Source organism: Adiantum capillus-veneris, unplaced genomic scaffold (genome assembly GCF_014529385.1).
Source record: "Adiantum capillus-veneris isolate H3 unplaced genomic scaffold, ASM1452938v2 Hic_scaffold_392, whole genome shotgun sequence".
Lineage (NCBI taxonomy): Eukaryota > Viridiplantae > Streptophyta > Polypodiopsida > Polypodiales > Pteridaceae > Adiantum > Adiantum capillus-veneris.
Window position 1 is genome coordinate 1 of NW_028221491.1, and position 23,700 is coordinate 23,700.

At 41.4% G+C, this 23,700-nt stretch overlaps 1 protein-coding gene, 3 non-coding genes and 1 pseudogene across 4 annotated transcripts; 4 read left to right on the forward strand and 1 right to left on the reverse strand.

Annotated features, from left to right (window-relative positions):
• The first annotated feature begins 1,651 nt into the window (after positions 1-1,651).
• Positions 1,652-2,329, forward strand: LOC147416887 (uncharacterized). Its single transcript, XM_086507986.1, has one exon. It carries the CDS (start codon positions 1,652-1,654, stop codon positions 2,327-2,329), a length of 678 nt encoding a protein of 225 aa, XP_086364112.1.
• A 3,406-nt stretch (positions 2,330-5,735) lies between these two features.
• TRNAW-CCA (transfer RNA tryptophan (anticodon CCA)) lies at positions 5,736-5,809 on the reverse strand. The gene has a single exon. It is a non-coding gene; the product is annotated as a tRNA-Trp (tRNA).
• A 3,146-nt stretch (positions 5,810-8,955) lies between these two features.
• Positions 8,956-9,666, forward strand: LOC147416889 (uncharacterized; annotated as a pseudogene).
• A 125-nt stretch (positions 9,667-9,791) lies between these two features.
• Positions 9,792-9,865, forward strand: TRNAD-GUC (transfer RNA aspartic acid (anticodon GUC)). Its single transcript has one exon. It is a non-coding gene; the product is annotated as a tRNA-Asp (tRNA).
• Positions 9,866-19,578: 9,713 nt separating this feature from the next.
• TRNAK-UUU (transfer RNA lysine (anticodon UUU)) lies at positions 19,579-19,651 on the forward strand. Its single transcript has one exon. It is a non-coding gene; the product is annotated as a tRNA-Lys (tRNA).
• The last annotated feature ends 4,049 nt before the right edge of the window (positions 19,652-23,700 follow it).

Below are 23,700 nucleotides of genomic sequence, written 5' to 3' on the forward strand. Positions count from 1 at the left end.
AAAGATATCTAAAATATCAGAAGAGGTTGTTCGACAGGGGAATTGCCCAAGGCAACTATCGCATATGAAGCGATTGCCTCCATGCAGCCGGGAGCGTTAACTCCCTTGCTTAATACCATAATCTTACGGTTGCGGATTTTCTCAGCAGACTTCGAGGGGGGAGATGAGATGATCGAGGAGGAAAACCGGCGACCCCTTGAGCCAGAGTTAAGCCTAACTGTCCAGCAAAAAAGTTGGATTTCTTCGATCATCCCTGGCATCAAGCAAACCACGGCCAAATTGCTACATATATTTAGTCTCCTAGCCCTTGATTTGAAGGAAGCCGCTAGTGCTGCGGAGCTAAGAATCTTGCGAGTGCCAGAGGAAGCGCCGCTTGAAGAAAGAGTAGAGGCTATACTCAAAATTTAAACGTTTGCAGAAACGTCGCCAAGAAGACGCTGAGGACCCGCAGCTCCTTCCTGCCTTCTTTCTTCGACATTATTTGCAAAAAATCTCGCAAAGCAAAACTCCTCTCATTTAACCTACCTATACGGGCTCCTTTTTGAAAATATCCCCAACCAATCACAACTACCAGAAGTTTTTGGGCAACAAACGCAGGCAGAAGCACTGCTTCAAGAAGCCTTAGTCCGAACGGGCTTGCCGCGGGAGATATTCATCCAGCAGCTGAAAGAACTCGTAGAGGGGGCACAAGCTGACAGAAACGAAAGCGAACATTAAATGAACGCCATCAAAATCTACAGCTATAGCTATACCATTTGGATTAGAGCTCCGCCCCCCGGGCCCTTAGCAGTCAGTTCCTGCAAATCACTCTGGCGTTCGGCCGCATGCCATCATTGGGTCTTCCCCAATGAACCATATGTACTGATAATTGAAGGTGCATAAAAATCCCTCTAGAATAAAGAAGCAAACTACAGTTTGGCCTGCATAAAGAAAGAGAAGGAGTAAGTCTTCGCAGGGTGCAAAGGGAGTCGAAGTTCAAAAACGAGTGGGCCCGGGCCCCCTTGTTCGAGGTGTTGCCACGAATCTGGTTGATTATCCCTATGGAGGAGGCGAAGGGCGCATGAAAGGAGGTAGACCTTCAGTGTCACCCTGGGGAAGGCCCACTAAATGTGGATTTTGAGCAATAGTGAGGAAACACAGAAATTAGTTTATGGCATGATTCGTATGGAAAGGCCCTTTTGTTGATGCTTGCCTGTTAGAAAAGACGAAAAAGATCAGGGGGAGAATCTGGTTATGTTACTTTAGGCTTTGCCTTAACAGAAGCTATTGCCTTGTTTGCTTTGACGATGGCTTTTTCAATCTTATTTGTATCTTAAAAAAAGAAAACAAGATAAACATGAATAACCTCACTAAAAAAAGAAATCTTTTGAATTTGAATAACCTCACCAGAAATCTCTCCTTTCTTTTGAATAACCTCACCATATATCTCTCCTTTATTTCTAAGAACCTCAACATATATCTCTCCTTTCTTTTTAATAACCTCACCATATATCTCTCCTTTCTTTCGTTGAGAAAGGTATTCTTGTTTGTTGCTCTTTTTTTAATTTTATTAAATCTAATTGGGCTTGGGTTTGCTGAAACAGCATACTGTATGAATATGGGCGCTAGTAGTTCTTCAATAGTAACTCAAGCGTCTTCACATTCACAGTTTATGCAACTAAAGGAGGAGGATTGCCGTTCAATCTTATTTGAAACTTGGCAAGATTGTGATAAAATACTAAAAACCTGCCAACAAGGCAGATTGCCCAGCGCTGAGAACGGTTATGAATTCGTTTCACAACTGCAGCCTGCGCAAATAAACAATCTAGTAAACTCTATCTCTGCCAAGTTAAACCCCTCCATAGTCAGCGAAGCCACAATGCAGGAATGGGCTCAGATTTCGGTACAGTTTAAGGAGGCAAACTCCCGTCTGTTCACGTCGTTCCATAAGGACCTTATTCCTGGCTTGATGCTCATCTCTGGGGTATCTCTCCCTTTAAGCATGTCCCCGGAAGAGGGCATAGAACTCCTCTTGAAGGTCCCCTTCTCCCAGGAAGTGATAGCGCATTATGCCGCGCAAATAGTCTCCCAGGCGCAACCTTTGATTGACATGTATAAAGCCCTGTTTGAGCTCTTGCCTTCGACTCCAGAAGTAGTTTTTGTTGAGCAAGACATGCCGCCGCTGAATCCAGAAACAGAAATAACTGTTTCGCAGGAGGAGGCGGATAAAATCCAAGCCGTTCATAATAAAGCCAGGGACGCTGTCCAGATTTTCGTTAAGTTCCATAGGCTTAGAAGCCGGATTCGTAAAGGGACTGCCTTTAAACTTAAACGTAGACGTCGTGGTTAAAAAACCGTCTCACGGGCAGAGCGGACACCCTGGGGAGGGTAAAAACCACAGCTGACGACTGAATCCGAATATTACGGATTACATATATCAAGTAATTACTTTCTTTTAGGGAAGGGATGGTTAAATTATTCGGTAACCAACCGAGAGATCATCAACGACAAAGATTGACTTTTTTGTCTTTTAATTGAGTTAATTTTCTTTAATTACGTAAACTCATTTTGAAATAACGCAAAAAACATTTCCAGGGTTGGGCTTTCCTTGACCCAACCCCCCCGCACCGATAGCTCAATTGGATAGAGTCCCTGGCTTCGAACCAGGTAGTTAGGGGTTCGAGTCCTCTTCAGTGCAACATCGTTTCATTTCGGGCTTCGATAAAGCTATATACCACTAACTCTCACTCTTATTGAGAAGAAAGCTTTCACAACTTGCAAGGTAAAGCATGTATCTTCCACCCGGTATTATGTTCAGTCCTCTTTCTTTCAGTTCTTGTTTTATTTAAAGTAAGCGGTTCCCTACGCTTTTTCCTATAGCCCACCTTTTCGATGTTTTAAATCCTATGCCAAGACTAGGGAGCGAGGGGCACAAAGTGTCAAGCAGGGTTGGGTTAACCTTTCTCGCCGATCCAATTTATACTGGGATCAGAGGAATGAGTTGAGAACGCCACTACGTTCCTGTACCCTTTGCTCTTAAAAAGTATCGCTGGTTTTCCCTGCATAATCTGGGCGCATGGTCGAATACGTCCAGTCTAGCGTTGGTAATTCCGTAGAAATAAATGGATGCACGAAGTTCATTCTAACGCCGTAGACACCGAGAGTTTAATTGGTTGAGCCCTGAAGTGCCGAAGGGCAATCCCAACGCAAACCGTAGACATTGATAGTTCCTCATACACGCCTTGTTTCTAAATTACCATGTTATCGCCATGACGGGTTTCGTAACCTCGTCGTGTACTCGAAGCGACAGTGAATTGATCTCTAATCACAATCACCCAGTCCTCTTAATGGTGTCGCTAGGGCAAACAAAACAAGCCAACCACGGGAAGGAAGGCAGAAAATTGAGTAAATAGAAGCAGAGGATCAATAATGTCTGGGTTATTGCACTGGCCCACTTTCCCTTCTTGCCTGCTTTCGATACTTTCTGCCTACAACCTCTAGCCTTTCTTGCTATCAAAGCAGTGCTTGCTTGGTTGCGGGGAGGCTAACCTTTCTCAGTTCCACGAGGCCTACTTTGGCTGCCTTTGCAGGATATCGCCTATCTTTACTTTTTAGGGGTTACGGGGGCTATCTTTCTTTCTTGATCGTATCGGTTCCTTTTTTGCTTTGTACGTACCCTGCATTAGTCTTGATCCTAAGTGGCGAGGCAAGGAAAAGGTATTCTGTACAATGAAACAACGAGGGCCGCAGGCAACGGGCAGTTCATATCTATGGCAACGCCAATCTATCGGTTACACGAAAACGCGTCGCGCCTTCGCTTCGGCTGCCCCCTTCGTCCCTTAGAGAGCAGTAAGACTTTAGCCATCGCAAATCAGTCAGTACTAACGTGTTCATCCCTTCGGGCCTCAATTTATTCATGTATTCAAAGCGGCAGCTAAAAGTTCAAGTGCTTCGCCGTGTTACACGTAAGTAGGGTCTAAGGTTGTATAACATAGTGACGAGGCTCTTGTCCTAAGCGTAGTAATGCGATTAGGCCATGCCAATACGATTTCAGCGGCTTCGCGCCTACGTATGCCCTGGTTACGTGTTATCGCTTCCCTTCAAAAAGGCTTGTATTTTCTCTAGGTTTCGAAGCAACACAAAAACAAGCCAACCTATGTAAGATTCAGCTTGCCAAGTTTAAGTTTAAGTTCTTTGAGCTAACCTCGTTCCCTTATTAAGCTACTGCAAGGCAGCTAATAAAGCAGCAAATTGCTAATCTATCAATCAATACATGGAAAGTGGCAGCTTGGACAGTCAGCTTCATGGCAGCAACATAAAACGGGATGGTCACGATGGGCAGCCTGTAGCCGCAATGGGGCTTAGTTGGGAGAGTTAGAAGCGGATAGCTTTCGGTATAGCGTTTCGCTATTCTTGCATAAGTGTTGTTTTCTCTACATCCTTCATTAGGGTTTTTTGCTCATTAGGCGAATGTGCTTCTAGACAACGCGCTGAGCTAGAGGCATACGTTTCTGACTTCGAGATGGCATGATTCACTTTTTTTGCCAAGCTTTTCACGCTACAGGGGCTGGGCCCCAGACCAGTAGATCTGGGCCAAGACAGGATTTTTGGGGGAGAAGGCACTTAAAAAAATCCAATACATACAAGAACTTTAAAAAAGACCGAGGATATAATATCTTTAAGCCAATCTGCCAAAGTGGGAGGGTCCCTTCCCAGTCAGGCACTGAATCACTTGAACCTGAGCTACTGCCCGGAGCAGGTTCTTGTGGAACTCCCTTCGAATTGTTAGTAAAGACTAGGGAATTAGAGGACTCTGCCTGTGGCCTTTCCGTAGGCATCGGCGGAGTTTTTGAGCGTTCTGCACGCGAAGCAAATAAACATGAGAATAAGGAAAAAAGCTAATCCATTAGAAAAAGGTTTCTATTTGATTTGTTTTACCGATATTTCTGGCATTTCAATTTAATTTTCATTGCCTCAGGCAGGATAGCGAATAATCTTACTTTACTAGCGGCCTTTAACTTGCTTGATAAACCAACGGAGCTTTAGATGTCAGCGTCCCAAGCAAGGACTACAACGAGCCATGCCCGTGTCATTAACGGCCAGACTCCTATACATAGTGACTCTACACCGTTTAAGGTATAAAGTTAACTGTAGATAGCCCGACTTACAGCTTATAACATAAAACTTCCTAAATGCCAGCCAAAAACGAATAGGCAAAGCACTGTCAGACTATTTGAATTGCTTTAATATGCTAAAATAAAGCAGAAAATAAGGAAAAAAAAAGTAAATAGGGACGAAAAAGTTTTACACACAGCGCTTACTAATCCATCGCACCTACTAACGATTAATTATTAGTTAATGCGTTTACTTTGGTAAGTATTTGTATTAAACATTCACAAATTAAAATGGTTGAAGCATTACTATCTGGAATCGTGTTAGGCTTAATTCCGATAACCCTAGCTAGATTTTTTGTAACTGCATACTTGTAATACCGACAGAGTAACCAATTAAATATTCGATGAAATTTAGTTAAGAATCGTCCTACCTAAGATAAGATTTTGATATTGGGAAGGGGGAAGGATTTAAAAGATATCTGTCGAATCCTCCCCCTACCTCCTCGCCTCTTCTCTGTCCAAAAAAGTATTTCAGGAAACAAATAGCAGATGTGCCGCTTTTCTAACGACGAAAATTAATTCTATTCCTATTTCAATTTTAATGTGTACCGCTTAAGCAATCCTTGGGTAGGTAAGAAAAAACACGCCCTGTAGGATTCGAACCTACGACATCGGGTTTTGGAGACCCACGTTCTACCAAACTAAACTAAAGGCGCCCCCTCCTAACCTAAAAGGAGTCACTTCAATCTCCGAAGTAAAAGTTACAGCCAAGGAAGTAGCGACAATATATTTGTATTCGTTGCAGTTTTTTTTACAACCCATTTGATCAATGGGGAATAAAGGTCTGTGGCAAAATCCAGCCATAGCATCAAAGTATAATTAATAAAATATTCCTCAGTTGGGCTCATGATCCGAAGCGGCTCACTGACACTAAGATTGCTGTCTTTACTAGCGCCCCCTAGATCAGATCTAGAGGAGTGATTTCTGTCTCCTGTCGTACTCTGCGGTTGTCCTTTGAATTTCACTGTCTTTGCACGTAACTGCCCCTGCTCTTCCACTGAATTGCCTTTTTGTGTCAATTGTATAAACCCATATTTACGCCTAACTTGATCAGAATACAAGTCAAACATAAACTTTTCCGACCGTTTCAAGTGAATAACCCGTTCATTTAACAGATTCACTTGTTCCCTTAAATGAGCGCTTTCGTTCTTCAATCCTTAGTCGAAATGATGGCAAAGAAGTTATAAAAAATGCCACTGTTAGTGGTAGTAACTACGAAGGGCAAGGTAATAATGCCACTGCCACTATTAGTGGTTAGGACTACAAAGCGAGGTTACCGGCAAGGACTGCGAACACTACCTTATGAAACCTTCCCTAACCATCTTACGGACCTACCCTCTGGAAAGGGAGTAGCCGGCGATCAGTTCAAGCCTACACGAGTGTAGGTTGCCTTGTTTCCTTCCCTCGATGTCGCTTTCTGTTCCGCAAAAAAAAACAAACTAAATAGAATGCAAGAATTCGATCTCCATGTTGCACCAAGTTACTCACGGCCCAGACCCCTACCGTTGAATGAAGCGACAAACAACTCGTTCAATCGTCGGCGCCGGGTTCCGGTTCTCTAACCAAACTAAAGGTAGTTTGCGTGCGTGGTAATGGATGGCAAAACTTATTCTCTCTCAACAAGAATCTCTTGTGCTTCGGTCTTGGATTTGAATATAGCAAGTTAACGTTAACTAACGGTCTTTGATAGCTTAGCGAGTGTGTTTTTGGCCTGCAAACTACCTATAGGTTAGATAATTTCTTTTGAAAGATGGATAAAGTAGTTCCAGTTTTGCCCTGAGCATTCCACGATAACTGATATGGTAGCTCCGCTTCCGCAGAGTGGGTTCGATGATTCATCATCAGATTGAAAAATCGACAATCAACGTTAAGAGGTCAAGTATCCCACCTGGCCAGTTATGACCAAAGGCGTTGAACCTTCCAATAACATACAATGGCAACAGATAAGTAGCGAATAGGATCAAAGAACCGCATCTGCCTTGCAAAACAAATAAAACCAAAATGTGGCCTTGAATTGACGAGCATAAATGCATGCCAAAAAGAGTCTTTTGAGCCTTTTAGTTGCCCTTACTGTGGCAGCCACGGGCTTTAGCAAGGGATAGCAACAAAAGGGGTACAAACAAAAGTGACGAAAGTAAGAGTGCAAGTAAAGTCCCTATCCCTATGGTTAGTTCTATTCTGAAAAAACTACGACTCGGAAAAAAAGGAGATAGCTAATCCACAACCTTAGCTGATTTAGCCTCAAGTAACTTTAGTTAACGAATTAGTAACTGAAGTAACCACCAACCCTATCAGTCGAATGGGATGATTGCAGGATTGCTGATATTTATTGCAGTCTGTGCTATCGCAAATGATACAATCTATCGGCTTTACAGTGTGATAGACGAAGCCGTTAAGTCCACTGTGTTTTCGATCTCAATAGCCTCGACTTGCCAGATCTAGCCGATGCGGCGACGTCAACCTGGTGGTCCTAAGCTGATGGGCGATCCTAACGGTTCCCTTTTCCATTCCCTTTCACGCAAGCACGGTTGTAATTTATGTGTTTTTTTAATTTCTTTTTCTATCTTGATTTTTCTCTTTTCTTATCATATTTTCTTTCATTTTATTTATTAAAATTTAAATTATCATGCCGAAGCAAATGGGACAGGAAGTCGATCTAGGAAAGTTCAACCTCCCGATGATGATGAAAGTGACACTATTTTCGATGAAAATGACACTACTTTTGTTTTGGATCCCTTTCATTTTCATTTTCATGTTTTCATCTTTTTACAAGCTCCCATGGATATTAAGATAAGAACAGACCTTATAACGAAAAACAAAACAAAAATAAAAGAAAGCAAAACGAGCTTTGGTTAATCATTCCCCAGTGTGATCTGTTAGTCCCAAGCAATATCCGCGGAATGACCCGCACTACTAATGACGCGAACTCTAACCAGAAACAGACAAAAAAACAGAGATCGTTAGTTGCCACGTCAATAGCTGGGATGTTCAGCCAACTCTCAGGCCTTGATTTAATAGAAAGGTAGCTACCCTCGAAGCCACAAAAGCAAAAGGCCTAGAGCACACATAGGACGAACAATGAATGAGTGTAAGCCTCGTTGCCCGACAATCGACGGTGCTGACTGCACCGAGGGACTCATTATCGTAATAGCGGAAAAAGTAAGGCAGTGACAACTTGGGGATTGTCATTGAGCGTCCCTAGACGCCCAAGAAAAGTAAGTTATTGATGGCTCTTTCATTCTAGGTCTAGGACGAACCATTTACGCTTGCGGCATCTTCTACGAAGTGTAGCTCACGTCTAAGCATCCGGTTAGGGAACGGGGCAACGCCCATGAAGCTCCAGAAACGGAAGGCCTGCCTGGCTGTATGCTCTTAGAAAGAGGATTCTCCACCAAGCTCCAGGGCTAACATGGAGACCCATTGACTTTATTGATTATTAATTGTAAATAACAGCAAATCATATGTAAGGTAAAGGTATTTAAACTCGTGTTAAATCACTGTCTTAACTGTCTTTGTTTACAATTATAAGTAAAATCGTACTATAGTTTAAAACGCCCGCCTTTCGCCATAGCTTAAAGAGAAGACGCTAACATGACGGGAAGAGCCGTATGAGATCATCAGTCTCATGTACGGTTCAGGAGCCAAGCTTATGCAGCAATGTCAGAGCTTAGGTTAACTACATAATTCCAGTTCCACTTTACTACGTGAAGGCGCTCTATAATATTTAGTAAAGCTATTGCGATATGGAAATAAAAGGCATGATAGGGACAAGGGTTTAATCAAACTGTTACGCTCATCAAATATGATCTTGGTGAATACAGGACTGAAAACTCCTGTAATCCTTTTAAAACATGAAGTGACAGCAGAGGTGTCAATTACTGAATAAGCAAGGTATAATTTTGTTGGAATCGAAGATTCGAATCTAGAAAAAGTAGAAGTAAAGGAGCTTCATTTTTATGAACCAAGACTTCTTTTGCCAAAGCCGCGTAAACCGGGAATTATTTTGTCAAAACCATTGAACAAGAAAATAGTTTGGATTGAACCAACTAAGATTTGGCGTGACTGTAACAAGGTCAAAGGGTTGATTTTCAATTTAATTAAGGGTGGGTATGCTGTAGTTATCGCAGGGCTCGTAGCTTTCCTTTTCAGAAGTCCCTCTTACAAACGCAACCGCAAGAAGAATAAAAAAAAGTTTCACCTCTCAAAAAAAAATCAATTTTCTAGAGGTAGATTCCATGAAAACAAAAGCAAAAGCATAAAATCCAGGAACAAGGATCTAAAGTTTCGCAAAAACAGAAATAAGACATCCCGCAGGAGTAGGACATCCAAAATTCCAAACACGAATATAATAAGACGTAATACTGTGGTAAAAAATATTCGTGCTACGCTAGTTTTAAAAGGGAAAAAGCACCAAAAAAGCCGCCAGCAGGCATTTAGGCGCCGTCGCGTTTATTTACATAAGTATGTATGGAGCTTTTATGGAGTGGCTTCAAAAAAGATGCATGCAGAGTAAAATAGAATGACTAGGGCTATATTGGACAACACAGCACATATTACTTCGTAAATTGCACGTAACATCTTCAAAGAACAAATAACAGGGATGGGGGCTTAATGAATCCTCCACCTCCGGCCGGGGCAGGGGAAATAGCTTAGTCGGTTAGAGTGCTGGTCTGTCACGCCAGAAGCCGCGGGTTCGAATCCCGTTTTCCCCGTTAGCATTATGCTAGTTAGGTTTGTTTTAAAAGTCAGAGTTGATGATATCGATGGAAAGGAAGCCTGACTACCTTTGCCCTTCGAGTAGAGCATGTAGCGAAAAAACCTTGTCAGTCTCTACCTGTTTCGTTTGACCAGGCAAAGCAGTCAAGTGCTGCACCCGGCAATGATGATAGTCTAGTAGCCGGAAATACAGCTAGCCCACGTTTTAACTCAAGCAGCATAGGACACGTAAACTCCCATGCGTGTAAATCAGCGAGGACCACTAAATGTTCCTGCAAGTTGTAGTCAATACCTAGTATGTAAGCCGTTACCTCAAACTTGGAGGTTAATTAAATAAAGGCAAAGTTGGGTTTTTTCGGTGTAGTTGTGAAATAGTCGACAGCTATAACGTTGCTATACAAAACTGTATGTAAGATTCCCACTTCATACAAGTGAACTCTTCGTCATTTAATTATTGTTGAGAAGATAACTATTCTCAGTCATAACATAGAGTACAAAAAAAAAGAAAAGTGCGGGGAAAATAAAAAGACATCATGGACACCTTAGGCATTACTTCACTATTGCCCTTTTCTTCAGCTAAACGGGCATATCCCTAATTGCGGATGTTTCCGATAGTCGTCTTATTTCTATGTTTGATAATATCAAAAAGGGAAAATCCCAATAAAAAACGGATTTTGTTCCAAGAAAGTAAAGGCTTAGACAAAGAAGCATTCGGGGGCAAAGAAGCTGGGGATATATTTAACCTTGAAGTATCTTCTAAAACCGTACTGTTAGAAGACAAAGAAGGTAAGGATGAAAAATGCTTATTTATTGTTAATAAAGAAGCTAAGGACTTATCTTTCGATTGATCCTCAGCATGTTTTTGTTTTTGTTTGTTTAAAGGTGATAATCATCTTGTATTCATAACATTTACAGTGGCGTGGTTGTTTGTTTCCACAAGCCCGCCTAAGGGGCTGCGTTAGCATGCCAGGAAGGGACTCAAAGAACAAAAAACCACGTAACGAAAAGAAGCAGTAAACAGCCAAAGCTAGCAACACCGAGATAACAATGAACAACAAGCAGGTTACTCTAAATGCTTGCTTGTACAGGTAATCTATACCAGTATGGTTTATCCACCATCTGCAACGCGTCGATAAGTCTGCGAGAAGCCAGGGCCGAGAAGTAGTTCCAAACCCCGATAAGCAGTTAGTTACGATTATGTTTCGTCGTCGCACTAATTGAATTGTTCCTGGTTACGCATGGATTATTATACAAGAATCTTATTTAAATTCGTATTGATGATAAAAAAAATGTTGTTTTTGCTTTCGCTTTTCGGGCCTGGGGGTAGAGGTCCCTGTTAAACGCGCTACCCAAGTCAACCCAACCACTTGTGGTTCCGGTTCTCTAACCAAACTAAAGGTAGTTTGCGTGGCCTGGGCAATGAACCCCAAGGTGCCTAAACGGCAACTATGAGTTGATAGGTCGATTTAGCAAAGTGTAGAACCGTAAAGGCTGTTTATTTCCTTTACTCAAACTCGGTCCCTACGGCCAGATTGCGATTAAGCTTTTTTTTAGCTCTTAAAAAGTGAAATAGTAATGGGGCAAAGAGCGGGGATAGGCACAAAACATAAAGCAAGAGGCTCATCTATTACAAACATGCCGGCATGGGTATTGCACACGGCAGCCATTGCGCTTTTATTATATAAAAAGGGTAGCGAATGGTGGGTTCAAATTGTAGCCACATGCTTTGACATATACAAGCTGGTACTTGTTACATCAGCAGAGCAGTTGTTGACTAATGATCCATAATCCTTCCTGTGCTAGGGTCGGGTCTTTCGGTCGCTAATCTGTGCAGTGCAGGAGACCAGACATATGCAACAGTCTTCGACTAGCACGGTTCGGTTATAAAGATCGATGTGTCCGCAGCAATGTTTACTACGTTAATGCCGGGCCCAGGTAAACAGAAGAGATCTCCCGGTCTATAAGCCCAGCCCAGTGATAAAGTATAGTTATCCTTACGTAACCCTGAGATTCTACAGAACCATGTCTAAGTACAGATAGTACAAAATCTAACTTGCTTGCTCTATTTTTAGTATTGAGGATAGCCCTGTACGACAATCTATAGTGCAGACCATAGCAATTCTGCAAGCGGAAAAAGGGACTCGAACCCTCAACTCCAGCCTTGGCAAGGCTATACTCTACCATTAAGCTATTTCCGCCATGTAACCTTTATCTAGTAAGTGCCAGTAAATGTTGTGCTAGGGGCTTTAGCCACTCAACCGAAGGGAAGAGGGATAATGGTTGTTCATTCTTGTAGCAGGCGCTGGCTATGAATTAAAGAAGCAAAGCACGCATAGTAGACGACGCAAACCCTCAGCAATCGAAAGGATAAGGGCTTAATCAAGCAAGATCCCGACAAGAAAAGCAAAATAAACAAGCGATTGAAAAAAGAAAAAGAGAGTCCTGGCTCTCAAAGAAGCGAATCCGACCCCCTATAGCCTGAAACGGCACCTTATCAATCAACGATAGCATGAGCGAGGCGTTAAGTGATGATTCTCGGAAAAGAAAATTCAATGCCAATGCAATAAAAATAACCGTTACTACGAAATAGCTCAGAAAAGACAATATTCAAATGGGACCTTAACAGTGAAGAAGCCATGTGACTCGCACGCTCAGGGAGCACTTATTCAGCCAAACTATTCACATAAGTCGGATAGCGCAAATAGGATCCATTTTTATAAAATCCAAAGTCACCTAGGTTGTACATCAATACGCCTGTCCCCTATCGCTAAGCGTAGGTAACGTTGGATTAGGAACCAAGGGGATTCGAGTGATTCGAGACACCTTCAATAGCCTTCTCAATCCTACCTTTAGACATTACTGTACAATTGATCCTCGCGTTCTATGAATTTTCTCTTTAATAGAAACAGCAGAAAAGATGTAAAAAATGTTGATTAATTCGACTTTTGCTTTTGCTATTGCTAGATGCAACGAAGAAAAGGCTGCTTTAGCAAAAGCAAGATTGAAACGTTACTGAGTGCAATAACTTAGTAAAAGACAAGGTAGCTAACATTATAAGACTAACTACTAGGTACAACGCTCTAAAGCCAGGGCAACAAAACTTAAAATCTGCTATTAGCGTTTGCAATTACGGGAAGGAGTTTCTTTCAGTCCACCTTTGCAGCCTACGGGGCCTTGTAATAGGGATGCCAACTTGCCACAAGACAGAGAAGCCAGGTAAACGTTACAATAGGAATGACGGCAAAAAAGCATGTCTTTGGGAAATCTTTTCCCATTCTATCACAGGATATGATAAAATGCTATCCCGCGAATCCCTGCATTTCATACGATTCGAGATGCAGAAGAGCGCCACACAGAAGCGACTGAAAAACAACCTTCGAAGGGCAATTGCAACAAGCGGAAATGAAAGCTTAGAGATTCGCATTATTGGACTTACGCAGATGGATAGGGAACGACGAGATCTCGTCGATGCAACTGACAACGACTGCACGGAAACGGAACTTGAAGAAAGTAAAAATTATGCAATTCGTTTCGAGAAGCAACGAGCAATTAAGCAGGTTTGACAGTTTCTCGACTAGCATCCGAAATTTCAAAAAAACGGTCGTCTAACGCTGCGAATGATTAATTACTATATCGGCTTGCAACGAGCTATGGCTAACAAATCCACGTAATCGCGACTTTCAGCCCCCATTTCATCATGAAGAAGGTTTCATTTTTACCTCTCCTTTTCGCCAGGTAATAAACATTCAACCTGACGTAGCATCATTTGCAAATCAAAGGGCAGAAAGAAAAGTTGTTAACATCGTTTAAGTGGGAGACAAAATCACCCGTATTCACGGACTTAATAAAGTAATGGCTGGCGAATTGGTGGAATCCGAAGACGGTACAGTTGGCATTGCTTCGAATTCAGAATCTGATAATGTTGAGGCTGTGTTGACGGGTGATGGTCTAACTATATAAAAAGGGGGCTCCGTACAGGCAACGGGTAAGATTGCTTAAATACCAGTCAATGACTCGTTTCTAGGCCGCTAAGTAAATGCGTTGGCGCGACGGAAAAGGTCAAATCCCAGCTTCCGAGTTCAGATCGAGAGAATCTCCCGCGACGAGCAACGCTTTTGCAAACATTCTCGTAGAATAATGAATTTTCTTCAGGTGAAAGGCTGCATTCCATTCGTAGCGGGCTCGAGCGCATCGGATTCTGTGCGACCCTTGTTTGTTTGTAACAGATGTGCCTATCCTATCCTTGCCCTCGCATAAGAGGACTTAAACCCCTTGTAGCCCTGTGATATATGCGACTAGACCGTTTTCAAATCGATGCAGAGAAAACCGGGAAAAGGTATCGAATGACAAATTGTAGTTTAGTTATCTTCGCGGAGCGGAGGGGTTCCTGTGTTTTGTTTGCCGGTCGGGGATGCCTTGTGTAATGTCGTAACGTAACTAAACGTCGCCTGAGCCAAGGGAAGGGAGTTAGCTCGCTCCCTTCACGAAAAAAGGAATCGGATAAGTGTTGGAAGGGCTGAGAGGGCAGCACGAAATAACATCGGGATTCCAGAAGTATGTACTTAAGATAGATCTAAAACAATACCCAAATCCCACCATAAGTAGCAAACCCCATTATTCATATAATGAGACAAAGCTAGGAAAAGAAAATTTACTAAGCCCAAAACGAACCAATAGAAAGAGTTTACAACAAAGAAAACGTATTAATAACAATTATCGAAAGTAAGGCTAAGATAACCAACCTTCAAAAGGAAAATACCAACAAGCAACACAGTGGCTAGGAAAGCTCCAGAGATTCTATAAAAAATAGGAAGGGTCGAAGTAAGCTACGGCTTATAAATAGTAAGATGAAGCGGTAACGGTCAATCAATTTACATTCTGTTGACTTTATTTGATTCGAGAGGCAAGAATGCCTTAGCATGCATCCAAAGGACTTGCGTTGGCTCCGCTTTGCTAACACCAACACAAGGTTTGTTCTTGATATTTATGGCTTTGCTTATTAAATAAATAAAAAAACAAAAACAAAAAAAAATTAAAAACACCATGTTTAACTTAAACACAAACACAAGTAGAAGTGGAGCCTAATGTAGCGAAAGACAGAGATATGGGACATTCTGGGGGTTCGTATCCACTAAAGCAGCCTATCTATGCCGCTGTATTCATAGATTTGTCAATGCTGCAACTATAGAAACTTTCATGAATATTAATACCCAATGCAAAACAAAAAACACAACTTAGGTTTCTTTTCAGTGTTAGTGTAAGAAGTAAACTTTGTGTTTAAGGTCGCAAAGCCAAATAGTAAAGTAGACCCTGTGGTTAAGGTTTACAACGCGTTGTAAACGAGTTGGGGAAGGGCAAGGCCCATACCTTGTCATGAACCTCCCCACCAATAGATAGAGACAAATAGAAATAACCAAACCACGTCCACAAAATACCAGTACCGAGCAGCTGCTTCGAAGCCAAAGTGATGTAAAGGACTGAAATGGCCCATATATTAACGAATACCGCGTATCATCAAGAGAATAGTTCCTATAATGACATAGAACCCATAAAACCCAGTAGCTAAAAAAGAAGTAAACCCATAAATACCGTCAGAGATGATAAAAAGTGCTTCATAATATTCCATTCCTTAAAACCCAGTGAAAACTAAAGCCAGCCAAACGATAGCTACTAAAGCATGAACTGCTTATTATTTTAAACCTGCGAGTATGGCATAATGAGCCCAAGTCACAGCAGCTCCAGAGAGAAGGAGAATAAGGGTATTTAGAAAAGGGATTCCCTAAGGATTTAAAACTTCAATTCCTTTAGGGGGCCAAATAGCTCCAATCTCTACTGCAGGTGCCGAAGAGGAATGAAAAAAGGCCCAAAAAAAGGCTAAAGAAAACATAACCTCCGAGACGATAAACAAAAGAAAACCGTAACGAAGCCCTAATTATACCACTTTAGTGTAATGTCCTTCGTAAGTAGATTCACATGTAACATCACGCCACCATACGAACATAGTATATAAGATTAATCCTAAGCCCAAGGCAAAAAGTGCTCTATCTCCTGTAAATGAATGCATACACATAACAGCACCAATAGTGCTTGCTAGGGCTCCAAGTGACCCTAAGAAAGGCCATGGACTTGGATCCACTAAATGATAGGGATGCTCTTAAGCAGAGGAAGTGATCCCGGCTTCCAATCCTTTTCTTTTGACTATATCATAAAGAGCGTTTTGTTTTTACCATCTTTACACTAAAAAGTTTATACGTTTTCTGTAAATGACTGCTAGAATGATCAAGGCCAAGGCGATCATGTAAATTACAGTAAAGTTTAAGAATTCGAAAGGTGAAGCAAGGTTGACTATCTCTGCTGTCTCTGCAGCCTGCGGCGGCACCGCGGATGTACTTGACGGCGCCGTCTCTTTAACCCAGTGTGATAAAGTAAGTTCGGTTTCAAATGGGCGAATTTCTGCTGGCGGTAGGTTAATGGGGGGAACCTCATTAATTGGGCCAGGGGTTGGAGCCTGCGGGGAGTTTGTTGGGGGCTTTTTAAAATTAAAACAACAACCTAAATTCATTGTTACTTTAAAACTTTGTTTTGCGGTTATTAATACTAATATTCATGGCTGTTCTTTGTGTTTTATGATTAAACAACGGCGAAAACAAAAATGCCAACACCCTCCGTCAACACTACTCCTGTACTTCCGTCTACACTTTCCGTAGAGTTCTATGGGTCGATAGGACCCTACGTAAACCACCGCGAAATCATATATTATAATGCAAAAAAAAGAGGGAAAACAAAAAAAAACAAATAAAATCACTATCACTAAAAAGTGAAAGAAAGCTAGGATGGTGAAAACCAGTGAAAGGGCATGAAAGGTAATTGAGCTCTCCGGTGCTATCGCTTCTGCGGCTGTCTTACGAACCAATCGGATAGATTGGTTATCCACCTCAACTCAAAAAACCCGTACATCTTAAATATGCCAATTATGCTACTTTTTTGTGAGTTAGGATAAGGTTAAATCTTTAACCGTTCCATTCCAAGGATTAGTTAAAACGTTGATTTTGCTTACCTTTTCTTACAAGCGTCATTTTGTAATTAATAATAATTATTAAAAAACAAAAAAAAAGACCGGTTCGTAAAAAAGAGCCATCTTTACACCTTCCAGTTTGTATGTCTAAAGGAAATGACTGTGAAAATGACAATAACCAAAACTATTATCACAACAGAAATGTAAGTAAACAATAATTCAAAGAAAAAAAAGAATGGGAGGGAAGCAATTTGAAATCCTCCATTACCTGCGACAGCAACGGGGACGGGTTGATCGGCAACAATCTTGCTTGCGACCTGTAAATTAGCGTTATAACAACGATAACAGCAACGGCCTATTATGGCTTCGACTCTTTTTATTGTCATTTTTCTTCTTAAGGCTTTGAGCATGGTTGTTTGGCTTAGTTTTTGTATGTTTTGTTTTGTTTATTACAAACATGGGTTACATAGAATAGAATGCAGGGTAGTTTGGGAACCACATCTATAGTATAAAAAACTTATCTTTTGTCTTGACCCAGATCTACTGGTCTGGGGCTAAGGCCCTAAATTGGTTAAGAAACTCTACCAAATGTTTTGGTTATCCAACGACACCCAACGTAAATGGTAGGGTAGGTAGGCTTTTGTTGTCTTTGCCTACAGCTTGCTTTTTTTGCTAGCTAACCGCTTTACTTAGGCATGAGCTTTTTTGCGTGCTAGCATAACTATGCTATAGAAACACCCTTATAAAAATGCGCTAAAAAAAAGGAAAAACTTCATTTGTAAGAGACAAGACGCGTCATCTCCTGGGTAGGTAAGATAACAGCCTTTTTAGTTAGGTGCTGCGTTAGCTCTTGCCTAAAAGATCTTAAAAAGGTGCTTATTCTACCATGTCTCAGTTGGTTGGGATATATGGTTTCAGCTCTGGGCATTAGTGCTTATTGATCTATCCTATTCCACCTTATAACACACGCCTATTTTAAAGCTTTGTTGTTTGTTTTGTTTTTAAGTTTCTTTTTTTAATAAAATGTATTTTTAAACAATTATAAGGTTTAAAAACACTTAAATTGGGGTTAAAAGTATAGTTAGAGTAATACGTTTTAGTAAGATGCAAGGAATAGCTATGGTTAGAGTAATACGTTTTAGTAAGATGCAGGGAATAGCTATAGATTTGTGTTGGAGGGTAAATGGGCCGTAAATCAATACGATCGTAATAGTAATTGCAGCGTTTAAACTGCATAATATAAGAAGCTTTTGGGATAAAAGAAGAGTAAATCATGGTTAATAGTAATTATTTTATAAGTTTCCACTGTTTATTCTCTAGTAGAAAGAGCAACAAGCCATTTATTCTCTAGCTGAATGAGATATCTGGCAATTTATTCTCTAACCGAATGAGATATCTGGCAATTTATTCTCTAACCGAATGAGATATCAGGCAATAAAGTCTCTAGCCGAATGAGATATCAGGCAATAAAGTCTCTAGCCGAATGAGATACGACCATGTTTCACATTTAAATTAAGTAGCCGTAAAAAGTTAAATTAAGAGTGATGTGGTTGTCAAGCTAGAAAATCTCTAGCCGAATGAGATGTCATGCCACAGAAAGCCCAGGCAGAAAGGGTGAAGCCGTCAAAACATGAAAATGTTTTATTCCCATTAAGAGGAACATAAGTGCTATAGTGCTTTTAAACGAAGAACTTGAAGCAAAACTCCATTGCCTTGCGTCTTCTCGAGCCAAAAACAATCCAACCTCCTGATGTGATGAAACAGCTGCTTTTGCTTCTTTTTCAGGAATAGAAGAGAAAGAGAAGGAAAGAAAGGCAAAAAACAAAGGCAAGATGGTAGAGGAGATCCAGAATTGGCCTAAAGCCGAACCCCAGAGGGGAAGCAATACTGTCCGGTCCTTACAGACGGTGTTGGCATAGAGCAGTTAAGTTAAAGCTTTAGTTCCTAGGTGCATAAGTATATAAATAAACGTATGAGTTATTATACTTGCATAACCTCCGGGTCTGCAACAAATACTCCAATCATAATAGATATAATTTGGCTTATAGAGGGATAAGCTAGCATACGTTTCATGTTTGCTTATTTGAGTAACGGCAATTTTGTTTTTTAATATTATGTTAGAAGTGGCCAATAATCCTACTACCATATGCCACTTGTTAGGGAAATGTAGGAAAATTAAGCCAAAGAATCACTTAAGGAGCTGCTACTTTAGAAGTAACAAAAAAAAAAGCAACGACTGGTGTAGGAGAGTCAGAGTCGAAAAGGAGATTTTCGATCTTTCCGCTCATTTAGAACCGTGCATGAAATTAAAACTTTACACGGTGTTTTAGTTATTTTCTCCGGATGCAAGACTCGAACTTGCGACCCATGGATTAACAGTCCACTGCTCTACCGACTGAGCTAATCCGAAACAAGAATGGGGACCCCGCTACGTAGTTATTATAAAACATTACTAAGCCATTGTTGAAATTTTGGCTATTGTATTGGCAAAATTGTTGTTTCAGTATTAATGGTTGACATGAAGCAAATGAGGCTAAGGAATCTTGGCGATAGTTACCTAGATAACATTCATTTATGTATACTACTATAATGCCATCGTGATATGCTCAAGCCAGAGTTGTTCTTTTTTGTTTAATTACTACATAGAAATCTATTTCATTGCTAATTAATAGCAATAATAATGCAATAACATTTGGGTGCATAGCTCAGTTGGTAGAGCATTGGGCTTTTAATCTAATGGTCGCAGGTTCAAGTCCTGCTACACCCAGACTTGAGACTTATAGTAATGTAATGATTATGTTTGTTTGTGTGCAAAAAAGATCACTCCGCTTCGGCCTGGTTGTGTTAAAGGGGCCATCTATAGTGGCTAGGTTGTGCAGTTAAATTGCCCCTTGCATCCACTTGTAGCCTTAACATCATCCATTTGAAAGCGCGCTTGCTAAACTGCCGCCGACCGGAGGGGAAAGCTGGCTTGCTTGCTTTCCTTAGTGATAGATAGAGAAATCATTGGGCCTGACCTCGTAGTCGTAGTGCTATTGTTGGTTCCCCTTCTGCGCCATACCGAGCCAATCACAACGCGTTGTAATGGTATAGTGGAATAATCTTTAAAATGCAAGGCAAAATCATAAACTTTGAAAAACGACAGAAAAGAAGAAAAAACACCCAATCCTTGGGCTGTGCTTGAGGGTTCGAAAAGGAAGTATTTCCCTCTGGAACTGGCGTATCGTAAACTGGAGGGACTTTTTGTAAAGGGAACTGCACTAGTTTTTATGCCATCATACTTGTCTTTACCTGGTTCTTTAGATTTAAGCAAGTCACCTATTCTTAGTTGTGCGGGCATCCGGGTTTTTAATTGCAGTTTTATATGAAATTCACTTTTTATGCCCAAACTATACCATTCTTTCTCTAAGGCGTGACCCTTCGAGCTTGAATGGACCCAATTGGCCTCTAGATCCTTATTGATTCAATCTACGACCCTTTCTTTTTTTGATTTGGGATTATTGTCTTTATTTCATAGTAAAGACTTAAATTATAAGTTTATGGTTAAACTTTTCACGCAAGCGAAGCAAAATGAACTTTAAAGCGAATAGATTAAATAAAGGATGGCGTTGTCGAAAGGTAAGACAAAGATTCTTGCCGTTCTTTTTTGACAATTTCTTTTCGCTACTTCGAAATTAACCGAAAGGGCAAAGCCCTTCTCTACCTGGCTACAATGACTCGCTTTTCCCTGAGTGCATTGCTGGCTTGTTCAAAGGTAAGCTAGAGCAGAGCGATCTTGAAGGCCCACAGTCCTTGCCTATTAGCGTAATATGGGTAAGGTTACCGGATCATTGATTGTCTAGCCTTTGCATCGTTTCATTTCGTAGCCAAAGCGGCCTAGGATTATTGATTGCAGGGCCTGGCGCGAATGGGCAAAAAAGCGGGCTCTATCCGCGAGTCGGCGCTCACTAACGAGGCCTTGTGCTCAACAGGGCCACTGGGCTGTGGGGCAAGGGACGACCCAACCAAGCGTAAGGTTACGGACCGAAGTAAACTTGTTAGCCGGCTCCCGTTGTGCCTGGCCCTGTACTACACATCCTTTTCGTTTCTGCATACATTGTCACCTATCCTGTTCGCGGCTTCGATGAACCGCAGATTCAATCCACAGCAGCCATTCCATCTACGCAGAGTTTCAAGCCCGTAGACGTTAGCCAACGCTCATTTTTCGGATCAAAAAGGCTGAATCTCGGCTTAATCACCACCTTTCGGGATTCTTTGAAGTGAGTTCAAAGGCTTGGATAGGCCATTTGGTTTATGTAGCTATTCCCGAAGCGAAGGGCGGACATGTTAGATGGAACGACTTATTAACTACCGCTTCGCATCCCCAGGGATTAGGACCGTTTTTTTCGGGTCAGTGGAGCGTTTATGCACAAAATCCCGACTCCAACACTCATTTGTTCAATAGCACTGTGCGGGGTGGAAACAGCTATTCTAACTTTTTTAAGTTAGCATTTGCAGACTCAAAGTTTGTGGTTAACTGATATTGCTTATCACTACTTGGCAATAGCCGTTGTGTTTGTAATTGCTGGCCAGTAGTACAGGACTAACAAAGGTATTGGATATAGCATGAAGGAAATTTTAGATGCTTCTATTTCCCCAGGAGGCAGGTTGGGACGTGGACACAAGGGACTTTACGATACGATGAAGAATTCCCTTCACTTTCAATTGGGACTCGCTTTAGCTGTTTTGAAGGTCATCACTTCCCTCGTCGCGCAATATATGTATTTCCTACCCGCTTATGCTTTCATAGCACAGGATTTTACAACCCAAGCCGCGCGCGCTATATACACATCACTAATACATTGCCGGGTTTATTATGGCAAAAGCTAAAACGGAGCCATCTGTTTTTTCAGAGATTACGATTTTAAGCAAAATAGAGATAATGTCTTAGCAAGAATGCTAGAGCACAAAGAAGCAATAATATCTTACTTAAGTTAGGCTAGCTTCTTTTTGGGGTTTCATACGTTAGGTCTTTCTGTTTACAACGACGTCATATTGGCCTTTTCTTTAGGACTCCGGAAAAACAGATTCTAATTGAACCTGTATTTGCTCAGTGGATCCAATTGGCTCATAGTAAAGCTTCGTATGGTTTTGACGTGCTTTTATCTTCTAAGATAGTCCGGCAAGTAATGTAATGCCAGTCGGAGCTTGTGGTTACCTGGTTGGTTAGATGCTGTTAACAGCAACAGCAATTCATTATTTTTAACGATTGGTCTTGGGGATTTTTTAGTGAACTATGCCATTGCTTCAGGCTTATACACAACTACGTTAATTTTGATAAAAGGACGGATAAAAAAGAATTTGATTACAGCTTTCCGTTACTGTGTCTTTAAAATTCCTCGTATTCTAGGCACTCTCTATAACCCTTCCCTACTACGATTGCACAATACGATAACTTTTAGGATTGTTAGGTGCCTGCCTTTCAAGAGCTGCAGCAACCTAGTTGCAATTGATGCGGTGAGCTCGACTAGTGCTTTTCTAACGCTATTGCCGGCCCTACTGTTAATGCGCGAGATAATTACTTTGGGGTTCATTGAGCTGGAAATCCCCACCGACATATGCAGTGCAACGAGTCAATTTAATCGAAGCAGAGCTTCACTCAGTTTAAGAGCAGCTCCCTTCAGTCCAAAGCAAGGCTTAATAAATGCATTGCAAATGGGCGGTTTTATTCAATTTAATCGAAGCAGAGCTTCCTTCAATCTAATAGCAGCTCCCTTCGGTCCAAAGTAAGGCTTTAAGTCTCCTTTGGGGTCCTATAAAGCAGTATACTATTACCCCTACTATGCAGTATTTACTACTTAGGGCTATTCAAGGATTGTCAACATGGGAGGCTAAGGCAGGGTGTCCCATCCCACGTAGAGCCATGTATCACACTGGTAAGATTAGTATCGTCTATTATCGGATTAAGACCCTCCATAATGGCAGGGTAATGTAAGAAAGCCTCTTTATCTTTGGCAGCCTGTAGAGATTTTTCTATATATTCCATGCTTTCATTTGCCTGCAAGCCACATAATACAAATGCAGAGCCAGTGGCTTAGTTAATCTCACTAGAATTGCACTTAGTGATGAGTCATCAATAATGTGGCCATTGTCTGCAGTGGTGTGTACATTGCACGGTCTACTGCTGGTCTGTAAGTTGGTGACAGGGCCGCTGTACGCCTGGCCCAGGCTTAAAGCATTTATGCTTGCTGATACCACATTTAAAAGGGATAGCATCTGACACATAAGCAAAATTGAGGCTTTGGCTTTTTAACAGAAAATCGATTTAATGGCAAAGACTTTCAAGGCTCGATAGAACAGGCTGCTATAAGACTGGAAGCCCAACCTACTTAACTCAGGGGTTAGAGTATCGTTTTCATACGGCGAGAGTCATTGGTTCAAATCCAATAGTAGGTAACACTTCTTAGATACCGCGATTACTAGACTAAATCGGTATTAAATCGGTACCTAATATAATAAGAGAAGTTTCACTGTATACAAGACATGTTGCACGCATAGCACCGTAATATGTACGTAGAATATAGGATTTTTGCGTGCGCTAGATCGAAAAGGGCTAAACGGTGGTTGAAGCTTATAATTTGGCTTTAGCTTTGTTGTTGTTGTTTCTAATGTAGCTGTTGTTGTATAGGGTGTCTTAACAGTATCCCTGTCATCGTAAAGTTCTATTTGCTACAAAACGAATCACTCTCTTCTTCTTGGGGAGTGTTCACCTGGTCCAGCAAGCGCATGCCATGGATGGGCATAGTGATTAGTTTTCCTCTAAGCGATCTTAGGCGA